This window comes from Peromyscus maniculatus, chromosome 4 (assembly GCF_049852395.1).
Source record: "Peromyscus maniculatus bairdii isolate BWxNUB_F1_BW_parent chromosome 4, HU_Pman_BW_mat_3.1, whole genome shotgun sequence".
Lineage (NCBI taxonomy): Eukaryota > Metazoa > Chordata > Mammalia > Rodentia > Cricetidae > Peromyscus > Peromyscus maniculatus.
This window is the reverse complement of record NC_134855.1, coordinates 27,642,158-27,656,866: the sequence shown is the minus strand read 5'-3', so window position 1 is coordinate 27,656,866 and position 14,709 is coordinate 27,642,158. Positions and strand designations below refer to the sequence as shown.

The 14,709-nt window shown below is 39.6% G+C and overlaps 1 protein-coding gene across 21 annotated transcripts in view; it reads right to left on the bottom strand.

Annotated features, from left to right (window-relative positions):
• Nucleotides 1–14,709, bottom strand: part of Mbd5 (methyl-CpG binding domain protein 5) — a 368,286-nt gene that overhangs the window by 19,314 nt on the left and 334,263 nt on the right. For all 21 annotated transcript variants that reach the window (XM_076569410.1, XM_076569418.1, XM_076569408.1 and 18 more), the window contains one exon: nt 9,639–10,847. In XM_076569410.1, coding sequence (XP_076425525.1) covers nt 9,639–10,847 — 1,209 coding nt within the window. The remainder of the gene's footprint in view (nt 1–9,638; nt 10,848–14,709) is intronic.

The window sequence follows — 14,709 nt, the reverse complement described above, 5'->3', positions numbered from 1 at the left end:
GTTCATGGGTGCCCACCAAGAACTTGATGGCAAAAATCTATTGCTGAAGATAAAGCACGGTATGGTCACAGGATATGGAGAAATCAGGTTAGTATTAAATAGGAAGCTTCCTTTCTTGACTAGTTTATATAGTACCAGAAGATGCTGTGTAGGCTTTGGTGGGGGTGAGGTGGGGGGAGTTATCAACAGTCAGTAGTCTTACCTAGCTATGAATCCTGTGAGATACAATGATCAGTGAGACAAGATTATCCACTACAATAGTGGCATGAATGTTACTGGGGCAACCACACACTTTCTGACAGGATTTAAGAACTGTTCCACAGAAGGAAACACATGCCTAGTACTGTACATCTATCTGTTCAAGAATCCTGGCCCAAGGGTGAATTTACTATTACTTTATTAAACGGACATGGTATTAAGCTACCCTCTAAATTTGTATGTCTCTCTCCATAGATCAGTCTAACGACAAAGGATGGAGTACCAGTCATATCACAGATTTCATAACAGAAACAAGGCATCTGTCTTCAAGACTCCCATTCTATTGTTAGCATGTCTTGGGGTTCTGGGTGATGAAGAATACTATGTATAAAGTTAGAAGACCAAGGTTGGGATCTGCCTGAACAGCCTGTGACTCATGTTCTTAACAATGCCTCTTCTCTGAGCTTCAGTTCTCTCCTCCGTAAAGTGGAGCTAAAGATTACATCTTAATTAGTCAGAGATCTTAATGAACATGAACACAAATCTGCTTTACAAAAACCAAAGTAGCCTTTCCCAAAATGCTACTGATATATGTGATAATGTTTTAAGTAGAACATTATAAAATCTTTCAATATTTTAACCATTACGTATTTGTATAAATTCATATTTAAAAATAACTCACGTAGGATATTAGAAGAATGAAGTTATTTAAATTGTGAAGGTGGCATAAAGCTTAGTATATGAATGCACAACTAGTATTTGTTGATGGAATAAATCAATCAATACATAAAAGAAAGAAAAATAGTAAATGACCAATAGTACAAGTGCTAAGCAGTGCTAGTTAAACTCTGGCAAACTCAGATTTGAAGTAATACATAAATATGAAGCATTTATTAGCTGTTATAAAATTAAATAGAAACATTGAAGATAACAGTAAATACTTAAAAAGAACATCTTTAAAGTGAAAAATCCTACTAACTTTAGAGTGATATTATTTCAGTACTTTTGAGATGACAGAAATTAGTGATAAATAATAACTTTGGTATAAAAGTTGATTTATTTGAGATAAGAAGGATGAAGATAATTTCCCAGCTGTAGAACTGATAAGAAAGCTCTTAATAAAGCCTGGCATTTTCAGTGTGCCAACCAGGCCCCCCACCCCCCAATCATCATCTTATCCATGTTAGTCTCATCAGCACTTTGGCAGCCACTTCTGGTCTACTGGGATTGAAGTATTTTTAAGTGTTACAGAATTACTAAGAAGCAAATCTATTCCAATGTAATATTAAGTATCTTATCAAGTCATGATACATCAATAGAATAAAAGTTTGGGGCAATCTTGAATTTCTAGCAAAATGTGTCACAGAAGCATGGATTTGATTCACCTTAGATTTTAGATTCCATCTGCTGCCGTCTAGATGAAAGTTGCATTAAATCTTGGGAACTGGCATCTACATTGATCTTAGTTATCAGACTGAGGAGGGATAAACTTCTGAGTCTGGTTCAGTCTTGTTTATGGGGAACAAAAGGTCACTACAGTGAAGTTTATAGTCTTACCTACCTTTTCACTCAGTCTAGTATTTTTCTTGATATTCATATCTTTGGGCTGATCTAGTTTTTCATTCTTACTATCTTTCAAATTTGGATTAGGGACTGACTTTGTTGGCCTGGATTTATCTTTCTTATTACCTCCAAACATGACTCTGCTTCATTTCTAAGAAGATTCTTATGCCAACAGAGCATTGGTTGCCTTTGTCATAATGCTAGCCAAAATGTAGCTCCACAACTGTGGCTATCTAGGAAAAGATTCATTTTCAACAGTGGTTAGGAAGACAGAGTAGGAAGTGTGAACATACATGGAACATTTGGGATACAGAATCACAGTACTAAGACTACAACTCAGCTATCACCTGTCATCAGGTACACAAACACCATTCTTTAAAATAAATTAAGGAAGGCATGCCTCCCAAAGAGGGTTCCCAGGTGCAATCTTTTAAGTTCACAACCCTGGAGCATAAATACAGCCAATTTTTGATTCTGTAACCACATTTTCAAAAGCCTGTGCATTTGACAATGGTGAACCGAAAAACAGAAACCATGCTGCCTCCAAATGAGTAAGTTTTAATAAGAATTGTGTTGACCGCTTTAGTCAATCAACCAGAGAGCCATCTTTACACTATCCCTGCAAAGACAACCATGTAGACCAAGCCACAGTGTCAATCTAGGAAGGGAGCTCCTGTGCACTGATGCTATCTGTACAAGTTTTCCTGTTCATTTAACAAGAGCCTCTCTACTTGTCCTACCATGAATGTTTCCTGGAAAGGAAACATTTTTGTGTCACTCTGGTGATGTCTTTAAAGTTCAGAATACACACAGAAGTGCAATAAAATATGAAGAACGAAGGGATAGCAAATCGAAAACAGCGAAAAGATTTATTCATAATAAATAAGAATTTTAGGTTTTGATTATTATTGAGTAGCAACCCTTTAAGGCTAGTCCATACATGATAAAAAGTGGCAGGTGGCACCTATTTATCTAAAAGAGTATTAACATAGAGGCCATACAAAGAACAAAAACAAAACCATACAGAAAACAAATGACCCAATCCAAAAAATAAACTAATACATCTGAACAGAGACTTTTCAAAAGATATATAGATGGCTAATATATAAATTATCAAGTGCTTGACATCATTAGACAAAGGAAATGCAAATTAAATCCACTTGGGGTTTCTGTCTCACTCAAGAGAGAATGGCTATCATCCAGAAGTGACAGCAAATATTCTTAAGGTTGTAGAGAAAGAGGAACCCTTATGAGGTGAAAGTGCAAACTGGTGCACCCACTATAGAAAACAGTATAGCGGTTCTTCAAACAGCTGGAAATAGAGCTATCATCTGACCCAGCCATTCTACTCCTGGATGTATATTCAAGGGAATCTATATTCTATTAAAGAGATACTTTCTCATCCATGTTCATTGTTGCTCTATTCACAAAATAACCTGGAAGCCAGAGTAGCCTAGATGTTTATCAACTGATAAATGGATATTGAAAACATGGTACATATGCACAATGGAATTTTATTTAGCTGGAAATAAAAATACAATTAAGAAATCTGCATGTAAATGGATGGAACTTGAAAAAATTATGCTGAGTAAGGCCCAGAAAAACAAATGTCATATGTTCTTCATTTTTGGATCCTAGTTTTCCAATCTCCAAATATGCATGTTCAACTTGGAGTTACTGTAGAAGCCAAGCTATTGGGATGGGCTTGTATCAGGGCGGGGAATGGTAGAACATATGAAATATAGAAATAGAAGGGGAATGCTGAGAATGGAAAAGTTTAAGCAGGGAGTGGATAGAGGAGATGATGGGACAGAGGGAAAGGTCAATTAAAATGAAAGATGTTTGAAAAAAAATCATATTCAAACGAACTGGTAACCAAACTAAAGAAAATAGACTTTATACGGTAGATGTTGGGGCTGAGATGGCTCAGTGGTCAAGGGCATTTGCTGCACTTGCAGATAACCTGTGTTCAATCTCCAACACCCACATGGTGGCTCAAAACCATCTATAACTCTATTTCCAGGGAATACAATGTCTTCTTTTGACCTCCATGCACACCATGTACTCGTGTGGTGCAGATACATGCACACGGGCAAAAAACATCGATAAACATAAAAATAAAAATCTTAAAAAAAATTGAGCCTTTTGCTCCTCCAGATTCAATCTCATCATGAGTTCCAAGACTCATCCCCAGCTCTGCAGCAGAAAACTTGATGTAGTCTCCTTTTCCTCTCTGATTCCATCCCCAGTACATCACAAATATCCTCTCCTTAAACCTTCCTTCCCGTACTTATCCCATGATCCAAGCCTCCACAACACCAGCAGGCATTTCCTGGGAACACAGCTGTCTAGCAGGCCATGGAAACAGCTAAGCCACCGGAAGACCTTCACCACTCCCTCTTCCCTTCCAAATCTAATCCCCTAGTCTCATCCCTAGCTCTGCAACAGAACACCTGCTGCAGACTTCCTTCATCCCCTTTCTACATTGCTATGGATTCCACAGACAGTCACTCCTCTCCTCTCCATAGCTCTGCAGCAGAACACCCGTGGCAGCCTTTCCTACCCACCGTGTTTCCATCTCCTGTGCATCCCATAGATCTTCTGCTTCTAAGGGCTGCTTCTGCCAGGGCAACAAGTAGGAGGCAAGCAGATACACACTTCTACTTCTGCTCCCCCAGATTCAATGAATCCAGTCTCATCCTCAGCTCTGAAGCTGGAAATCTGCTGTGATCTCCCTTTCCTCTGTGACCCTATCCCCAATGTATCACAAAGATCTTCTCCTCCAACCTTCCATCCCCCCACTCATCCTAGTATCCCAGTCTCCAACACCATCAGACATTCACTGGGAACATACCAGCTGAGCATACCAGGGAAACAGGTCCACCGAAAATCTCCTACCAGGCAACACACAGCCAGAACTATCTCCCAAAGTCCAGTGAGGAAGCAGAAACTAAGGAACAAAATACTCACCTAACAGAGACAAAACCAGGCCTATAATCATCCCACTCCCAGAAAGCCTAGATTAAAGCTGCCTATCAACAATAGGAAGTTTACAAACTCATGGAAACTGAACAGCTCTCTACTGAATAAAAATGGGTCAAGAGAGAAATAAAGAAATTAAAGACTTTCTAGAATTGAATGAAAATGAATGCACCACACACCCAAACTTAGGATTAAGTGCCTAAAAAAAACCCTAAAACCAAAAAAACATAAAAAAACTGGGGAGATCTCATACTAGCAACTTCAATAGCACACACACCTGAAAGCTCTACAACAAAAAGAAGAAATCACACCCAAAAGGATTAGAAATAATCAGCAAGAAATAAACTCAGGGCTGAAATCAATAAGATAGAAACAAAGAGAACAAATACCAAGAATCAATGAAACAAAGAGTTGGTTCTTTGGGAAAATCACTATGAGCAACAGATTCTTATCCAAATTAACTAAAAGGAGAGAGAATATCCAAATTAACATAATCAGAAATGAAAAGGGGAACAAAACAACAGACACTGAGGAAATCCAAAGAATCATAAGGACATACTTTAAAAACATGTACCCCAGCCCCAATTGGGAAGTCTAAATGAAATGAATAATTTTCTCAGTAGGTACCACTTACTAAAGTTAAACCAAGATTAGATAAACAATTTAAATAGACCTATAACCCCTAAGGGAAAAGAAGCAGTCATTAAAAGTCTCCCAACCAAGAAAAACCCAGGGCCAGATGGTTTTAGTACAGAATTCTACCAGACTTTTAAATAAGATACTTTTTTATACTCCTAAAATTATTTCACAAAATAGAAACATAAGGAACATTACCCAATTTATTTTATGAGGCCACAGTTACCCTGATATCCAAACAAAGATATAACAAAGAAAGATAATTACAGACCAATTTTCCTTAAGAACATAGATATAAAAATATTGAGTAAAATACATGCAAACCAAATCCAAGGACACATCAAAAAGATCATTCATCATGATCAAGTAGGCTTCATCCCAGAGATGCAGGGATGATTTAATATATGAAAACCAACAAATGCAATCCACTATATAAGCAAACTAAAAGAAAAAAAAAGATCATCTTATTATATGCAGAAAAGGCCTTTGACAAAATCCAACACGCCTTCATGATAAAAGTCCTGGAGAGATTAGGGATAAAAGGGATATACCTAAACATAATAAATGCAGTTTACAGCAAGCCCATAGCTAACATCAGCTTAAATCAATAGAAACTCAAAGCAATTCCACTAAATTTAGGAACAATACAAGGTTGTTCACTCTCTCCATACTCACTCAATATAGTACATGAAGTCTTAGCTAGAGAGAAAGACAACTAAAGGAGATCAAGGGGATACAAATTGGAAAGGAAGAAGTCAAAGCATCATTATTTGCAGATGATATGAGAGAATATATGAGTGGACCTAAAAATTCCACCAGGGAAACCCCTACAGCTGATAAAGACTTTCAGCAAAGTAGCTGGATACAAAATTAATTCACAAAAATCAGTAGCCTTTCTATGCACAAATGACAAATGGTCTGAGAAAGAAATCAGGAAGACAACATCCTTCACAATAGCCACAAATAATATATAATATCTTGGGGTAACTCTAACCAAGCAAGTGAAAGACATATATCATAAAACTTTAAGGATTTGAAGAAAGAAATTGAAGAAGATATCAGAAGATGGAAAGATCTCCCATGCTCAAGGATTATTAGGACTAATATAGTAAAAATGACCATCCTACCAAAGCAACCTACAGATTCAAAGCAATCCCCATCAAATCTCTAACATAATTCTTCTTATGTCTTGAAAGGAGAACTCTCAGCTTTATATGTAAACAACAACAACAACCAACTCAGGATAGCTAAAACAATCTTGAACAATAAAAGAACTATGGGAGATCTCATCATTCCTGATCTGAATTATACTACAAAACTATAATAATATAAACAGCCAGTATTAAAAATACTTTTCATGTATCTTGATAACAAAAGTTTTTGTTTGTTTTGTTTTGTTCTTTTTTTAGAGGGGAATTTTTTTGAGACAGGGTTTCACTGCTTTGTGTAGCCCTAGCTGTCCTGGATCTCTGTAGACCAGGCTGACCTTGAACTCACACTGCCTCCCTCTGCCTCCTGAGTGCTGGGATTAAGGGTGTGCACCACCACTACCCAAATCGTTTTAGACAGAACCTGTACTGGCCATCTTCTTTAATCGGGCAAGACTTCCAGTGGAGGAATTAGGTCATCAACTCAGCCATAAAACCTTCTACCTACAATTTGTCCTGCTTACAAGATGTGCGGGGCTAATGGTGGTCCAGAAATTGTGAGAGTGGCCAATCTGTGACTGATCCAGCTGGAGACTCACACCATGAGAGGGAGCTCAACTCTGATGGCCAGGACCCTGAGGCATGTTAGCCCTGAGACCTAGGATAGAACCAAACACGACTGGGACAGGGGTGGGGAGAGTCAATGCAATGATTCCCAATGATATTCTGCTATACTCATAGATTGGTGCCTAGCTCAACTTTTATCAGAGAGGCTTCGCCCAGAAACTGACAGGAACAGATAGATGCAGAGACCCATAGCTACACATCAGGTGGATCTTGGGGAATCCTGCAGGAGAGGGGGAAGAAGGATTGTAGGAGCCAGAGAGGTCAAGGGTAGCACAAGAAAACCCACAGGATCAACTAAACTGGGCTCATAGAGACTGAACCAACAACCAGGAGCCTGCATGGGACTGACCCAGGCCCTCTGCATGTATTTTACAGTTTTGTAGCTTGGTTTTCTTCTGCAACTCCTAATAGTGGGAACAGGGGCTGTCTTTGAGTTTGCTACCTGCTTTTGGGACCCTTTCTTTCCTGCTGGATTGCCTTGTCTAGCCTTAATAGGAGAGGAGGTGCCTAGTCTTACTGCAACTTGATATATACCATGGCTGGTTGGTAACCATGGGAGGCCTGTTCTTTTCTGAAGAGAAACGAAGGAGGAGTAGATTGGGGTGGGGGTTTGGGGAAGATGGGCTGGGAGGAGAGGAGGGAGGGAAAAATTTGGTCTGAATGTAAAATAAATACATAAATTTAAAAAAATAAAAAAAAACGTATTCAAACAAATATGAAGCAGGAACTTCAGTCTGCTGTTTAATGCAAAACGTGTTAAAGGAAGATGATCTGGGGCTTGAGGAGATGACTTTGCAGGTAAAATGCTTGCTTCCCACATATGAAAACTTGAGTTTGGATCTCCACATGAAAGCCAGGCAGGTGTGGTGGCCCACTTATAACTCCAGTTGAGACAGGCGAATGTGCCAGACTAGTTGAAACAAAGGAGCCAGGTTCAGTGAGAGACCCTGCCTCAATATGTACAGTAAATAGAGATTGAGGAAGACACTTGACATCAACCTGGGACCTTCAGGATCTCCCCAGGCGCACATACACATGTGCATGTGCACCCATATATTGTGCCTATGTGGCTGCGAACACACATGCATGCCATACAGACTTACATACACAACAATGCATGCCTTTATCTTGTGAGGGCATACAATGGCATCTGGATGCAGACCAGGGCAAGAACAATGTTTGGGGAGGGTGGTAATCTTTCTTTAGGTATATATTTTTACAAAATGGCACCTGAACAGCCTTGGTTCATTCGCACAGAAACTGTAAAGCAGTTTAATGACTCTGTCTTGTATTTAGAGTGGTTCCACTTATAAGAGCCCACTTTTGCTGTTTCTAATTACTTCTTGAACAAACTGTCAAAAATATTTAGCTTTATCAACCTAACAGATGCTTGGCTGGCCTCAGAGAGGATCAAGAATAAAATGTTTTGTGAGTAACAATATGGAATTCATTATCTTATCAAAAGTAGAAACACCAGGCCCAAAGTGTATTGTGACAAGTGTATGTTAGGCACTATAAGCATGAGTTTGAGGACCTCCTGGCCCCTTGACGAAAGACAGTCCTTTTATTGTGCAGGCAAAAATGCTCTTGGTTTCCTGCCATTAAATCTAAGTGCCAGCTTAAGTCTGAGCAGAGTTGAAATCGCTTTGCACAATACCTTCTTTAAGAAAACAATGTATACCTGTAAGAGTGATTTTTTTATTAGCTAAGAGGACGAGAAATTCTGTTTCTTCATATGAGGGAATTGGGCATTATTTCTCCTTCTGGTTCAGAAAAAAATGTTTCTATTTACTTTAAACATCCTGCATGTTTCTTGCAGCCAATTGTACCAATTGTAAGAGAGGGCAGACACCCCTACTGATTTCTTCTAAGTCAGATGGTAGTTTATGGGTATATTTTCATTTAATTTATATGGTCAGGTTGTGCTAAGTAGACACAGACTACTGATGTAAACATTTCCACATGTTAGAAAGACCCAGAACTTCCTCTGAATTCAGATGTCATCAGCTGCTTTCTGTAATGGTTTTAACTTCACCCAGATTCTACCAATGCCCCACCTCTGGATGTCACAGGTAAGCATGTGGAGGAAAGCTGTCTGTCGGCATACCTTGCTCCATGGGAGCAGCCCTTCCTTGGCCATATTTTCCCCAGTCATTGTCACTTGCCTTCCTCTATTGAATAAAGAACTATGTAAACACAGAGAAGGCAGATGAAGTTAACAGGATTCTAGAAGTCTGGTTGAGGGTTAGGGGCACCCTGAGCCTAGTGGGTCTGTAAGGTTTTCATGACTCACCCCTTGTCAACATGACATTGGTGACTATAACCATCCCCTCTTCATTTTATGCTCCAGAAGCTTGTGAGACCTCAATGAGTCATGAAGAATCTTAAAATCAAATCCAAAGAATCCAAAGTGATGATAACAAAACAGAATAATTGATATTTGAACAGAGGTTAGTATTTGACAATGGATAAAGATTGGTATACCTTCCCTTCCTCGGGGCTTTGTTGGCATGAATTGTGAACGTCGTCTTCTCTTAGGAATTTTCCAGGCCAGGAAGTCAGTCCTTTGATTTGGCCCCAGACCAAGTCACCAACGTTGAACGTCCTTGGTCTATAGTGTATCAACTCATGTGAAGAGGGGGAGTCCGGATTCCTTAGGTCATCTTCACTACTAATGCTTTTAGCATCTGAGGGACTAGGCACACACCCATTAATGCTTTTGGCATTAAAGTCTCCATTGTAATGAATGTAGTCTTTGACCAGAGAACTTTCCAAACTATTCGAAGAACCTGGAGACTGCCCCTCTAGGACTAGGTCTTGTTTTGCAGTGCCTAGCAGCTCTCCAAAGCCCCGGCTCTGACGAGGTCTGTTTCCATTAATGTGTGTACATCTCTCCACAGTGTTCTCTAGTCTCTCCTTAAAACTCATCATAGTTCTTTTGTAGTTATTATACCTGAAATTTTCCTCCAGAATTTTATCCCCTTGACAATTTCTTGGTGGTAACAGTATTGGGTGCTGTTCCCCAGGTAGAAATGGCAGTGTAGAGACATTGTTGGGCCTTTCATGACAAGGACTACTGTGGATATGGCCTGGATGATCTAAAAATTCCTCATATTTCCACCTGTTCCGTTCCCCTCTGGGACTCTGCTCCCCATCCCACTGTTTTCTGGATGTGTGGCAACTTGCTGACTTGAAATACTCCAACCCATCTCCTTCGCTGGAGTTCTTCCCATGGTCTATGCTCTTGGGCAGCCGCGCTCCTCTTGCGTTCCTCAGCCTGCCATCATGGTCCATTCCTCCCACGCTCCGCCCATGAATGACCGCGCTCACAGCGCTGGACAAGTTCAACGGGTCACCGATAGAGGCAGTGAAGGCACTCATGGCACTCAGAGCAGGAACAGGGCTGATCTGAGTTGTACTGTTGACAGCAGTCGTGATGACAACCTGCATTCCTTTGCTGGCCGCATCGACAACTGCTTTGTAAATGGCATCTACAGAGGCATCGCCTTGGCCACCCATAACCAGGCCGTCTTTCACTGGCTGACCAAGGGATGGGTCAGTCCTTGGCTGCAGCTCACACGGTGTATCTTGGAAATGTGGAAGTGCAGGGTTTGGGTTCTCAGGAAGTGCTGTGAGCCCCGGCTGAGTGTTTATTCTTTTATTCAGAAGAGCTGCATCTCCTTGCATCCTCACCTTAAATAGGTAGGAAACAGGGAGAAAAGGAGGGAGAAGAGGCAGGGAGGGAGGGAGAGAGAGAGGAGAAAAATTTAAAGCTCTTAAAGAGGAAGATCATAATTCCAAGAGTCACCAAAAGACGAACAACTGACAGGAAAGTACAAAGGACAAGAATCAAACCGAAAGGGAAAATCATTCTTTACAGAAAACCTTACACGGCCATTATATTTTTATATTTGGGTAATTGCTTTAGCTGAAATAATTCAACAGATACTTTTTAAACTTATCACTGCCAAACATTTCCTAGAAAAATTAAACTTGAGGGAGCTGGACACAAGGTGTTCCTAGGTGACGACACTGCTTGCCCACACTGGTCTTCCAGGTGTCTGAAACTGGAAATTCAAGTTGCAGATGACCAAAGAAGCCAGATTTTTAAAATGATCGGTAACTAATGATTATATTTAACTGAGCAAAATAGAAGATAAAATAGAAATAAATTTCCTTCCTAACAATGCATTACTTTGATGACATTACATATTAAATTTTATTTATTTATTCATTATTGTGTACATGATCTATGTGGGCACATGTGTGGAGGTCAGAGAACAGTTTTTTTTTGGGGGGGGGGTTTCTTTCCTTTCAACTTTATGTGGTTTTGGGGATTGAATTCAGGTTGCCAGGCCTATAAGACAAAAGCCTTTATCTTCTCTAAGCCATCTCGCCAGCCACACATGATACTTCTTGAAGTCTTCAGATGGGGTCGTGATTCATGCTCCTCAGCCTTATCCAGCCACTGCCTGAGGTACATCCTCATGATGCCAAAAAGGACACTGTCTATAGAGTGATTCTTAGACAGGAAGAGGTCAAGGGAGAGGACTTCTGTACAGGAAGCATTACTGCAGCTTGAAAACTTCCCGTGGCTTTTCTAATTTCACTAACACCACGTAGGAATTAGTGCTACAGCCCTTAGGTCCCTCGGTCCTGCAATCATAGTTTCTGCTCAGTCCTGGCCCAGTGACCACTCCCTCCTGGTCTCTGCCTACTTCCTTACTAAACCAGCACCTAGGACTCAACGGCTCATAGGCCACTCTTTTGCTACCACCCCCTGTCTATACTTGCCAGATAAAACCTAAATCTTGGATCATTTTAACTACTGGTTTTGTCTATATCCACAGGAAGGTGAAGTATTTTATGAATAGGAATTTATGGTTTCCAAACTGCACGATGGCCTGTTGCTTCTTCAATCCTATGATCTTCCCGTCAGATATCATTTTCTCCACAACTCCACAAATCTTCTATCTCTTCACACTAACTGCCATAGCATCTCACACCCTATTGTCAGTAGATGGCCCATGGTGAGATGTGTTACACTGTGATATTCACTGATCCTTAATAGCACATATCTCCCAGCGGTTACGTCTCTCTTAGATCTTGTCCAGTTTTCCATCTGCTCTATGGATGGAAGTTCTCCACTTCTCAGGGATCTTGCTTTCTTCTCTTCATGTTTACTTTCATGTACTTTTTTTGGATCTTCCTTTTAGCATATAATGTTATGTGCATACCTCCCCATGTAGAAGGTTAGTGCTCAACCCAACGTTCCCTTGGAACACTACTCCAGGTCTCTTGCTCCTCATAGTTTGCTTTTTGAAGCAATAACTCATCTGGTAATTCTCAATGTCCCATTCATCATTCTAACCATTGCAATCTGACTCTGCTCCCACCATACCCCCCTAAACTGCATTCTGCTGAGACGCTCTTATGTCTAATGAACCAACTTCAGGCTTTAGCTTGTTTTCTTGGTGATATAGGTAGGCACATATTCCACTATGAATTAATTTACTACATATACGTGAATATTTCATTATTGGTGAAAGAGATATTCATCACCACTCTTTACCCAGCTCAACACTTTTATATCCTAGTCTAATCTTAATTCCTTTCTCAGAGGAAACCAGTGCTGTAGAGCATCCTGGTTAACACTTAAAAATATTAAAGCATGTAGGTCAATACCTAGTTTCTCTTCTTCCTTCCTTCCTACCCTTTCAACATATATAAAAACGTACTGTGCCAGTCTTCTACCAATACTAGTGTTAGAATTTTGTTGTCTTGCAGGACTTTGCATGTTGGATTAAATAAGTCTACCTAATCGTTTAAGCATTTATAGATGGGCATTATGTAACATAATTAGTTTCTGACTGGTGAATAGCTATGTGGCTCTTAATTTCTGATTCCATGTTATAATGAATGTTTTGTCAGGTGCTCCTCTGTTCACATTTGAAGATTTCTCTTACATCAACATATATGAATTGAACTTCTGGGCTAGTAGACATATATGTGTATATGTATATATGTATATATATGTATATATATATATATACATACACACAAATATGCTTCAAAACTTGATAAACTACCAAATTATCCTCCAAAGAAAATGAGCCAATGTGGTGATATTCTATTTGTGCTGAAATGTGATATTTTATTTGTATGTTAGTAAGTAAAGTTGCCTGGAGATCAGAGGCCATTTAGCCATAAAACAAGTCAGGTGGTGGTAGTACACGCCCTTAATCCGATCACATGGCAGGCAGTCTCTGTGTGGTCAAGGACACAGCCAATCATGGTGACATGAACCTTTAATCCCAGTACCAACCATAGAGACCTGGAGGTCTGTATAGACAGACAGTGATGAGGAAGTCATGTGGCTGGGCTTAGAGCCAATGAAAAGACAAAACAGAAAGGCAATAAAATCACAGGTTAGATGGGAAGAAGCTCTCTCTGCGGAAGCTACTGCTGGTGGTAAGCTAAAACTAGTCATGGCTATTGCTCTGATCTCTTTGGCTATTACCTCTGTATTTGGCTCTGTGTTTCTTATTTAATAAGACCATTTAGAAATTCATCTACAAGCCAGGCTGAATATTCAGCTCAGTGGTAGAGCATTTCTCCAGCATGTACAAGGCCTTAGGTCTGACCTCCATCACAAAAGAAAAAACAGGCTAACAACGAAAGCGAGAATTTCTTCCTACCTTTACCAGCAGAGGGTACCATCAATCTGACATACACAGTAATGTACACAATTGTTTATTCTTTTCATATTTATGAATAATTCATATTTCATTTTCTATGAATTGTCTATTTAGATTTATTCCCTATTTCCTTGTCAGTGATCCTTTTTTCTTCCTGATTTATAGGACGTATTTTAATATGAGAGGTGTCAATTATGTGGTCTGAATTATGTGTATATTTCTTGACATTTGGTTCATCTCTAACTTTAGAATATCTTTGATCATATAGAAATTAAATTTTTTGTTTTGGTTACACATTTTTCTTTTGACCTACTGGCTTGATGTCTTGATTAAAAAGCTTTCTATGTTTTATTATTTATAGTCTGTGATGGTGCATGCCTACAAGTCCAGCATGATGGAGTGTGAGAAGGAGGATGCAAATTCAAGACTGGCTAGCTTGTACTACATAGTGAGCCCTGCTCCCCCCCCTTTTTTTTTTAAAAAAAAAAAAACCTTGTACATTTTAGTCTCACATTTATATAATATCACTCTTTCTTTATAATCTTTAATATATTAGGCATCTTTGTAGACAGAGAAGACCACGTGGCCTAAGCCAGGAAGATGGAGTGTGGTGAGAACTAACACTGAGGGAAGTGGGGATTGATCACAATGGGGGCACAAGGCACAAAAGGGCCGAGGAGGGTAGAACTACCAGGTTTTACTCACAATTCCAAAAAGACTACTGCTTTATACAAAATAAAGTTATATTTAAACAAAAGCCTGGAGTGTTTAACAATCCTCAGTAGTAAGAAAGAACCATCAGTAGACTCTAAAGGGCATATAATCTACTTTTTCATTCCTCCTGCCTAATTATTTCA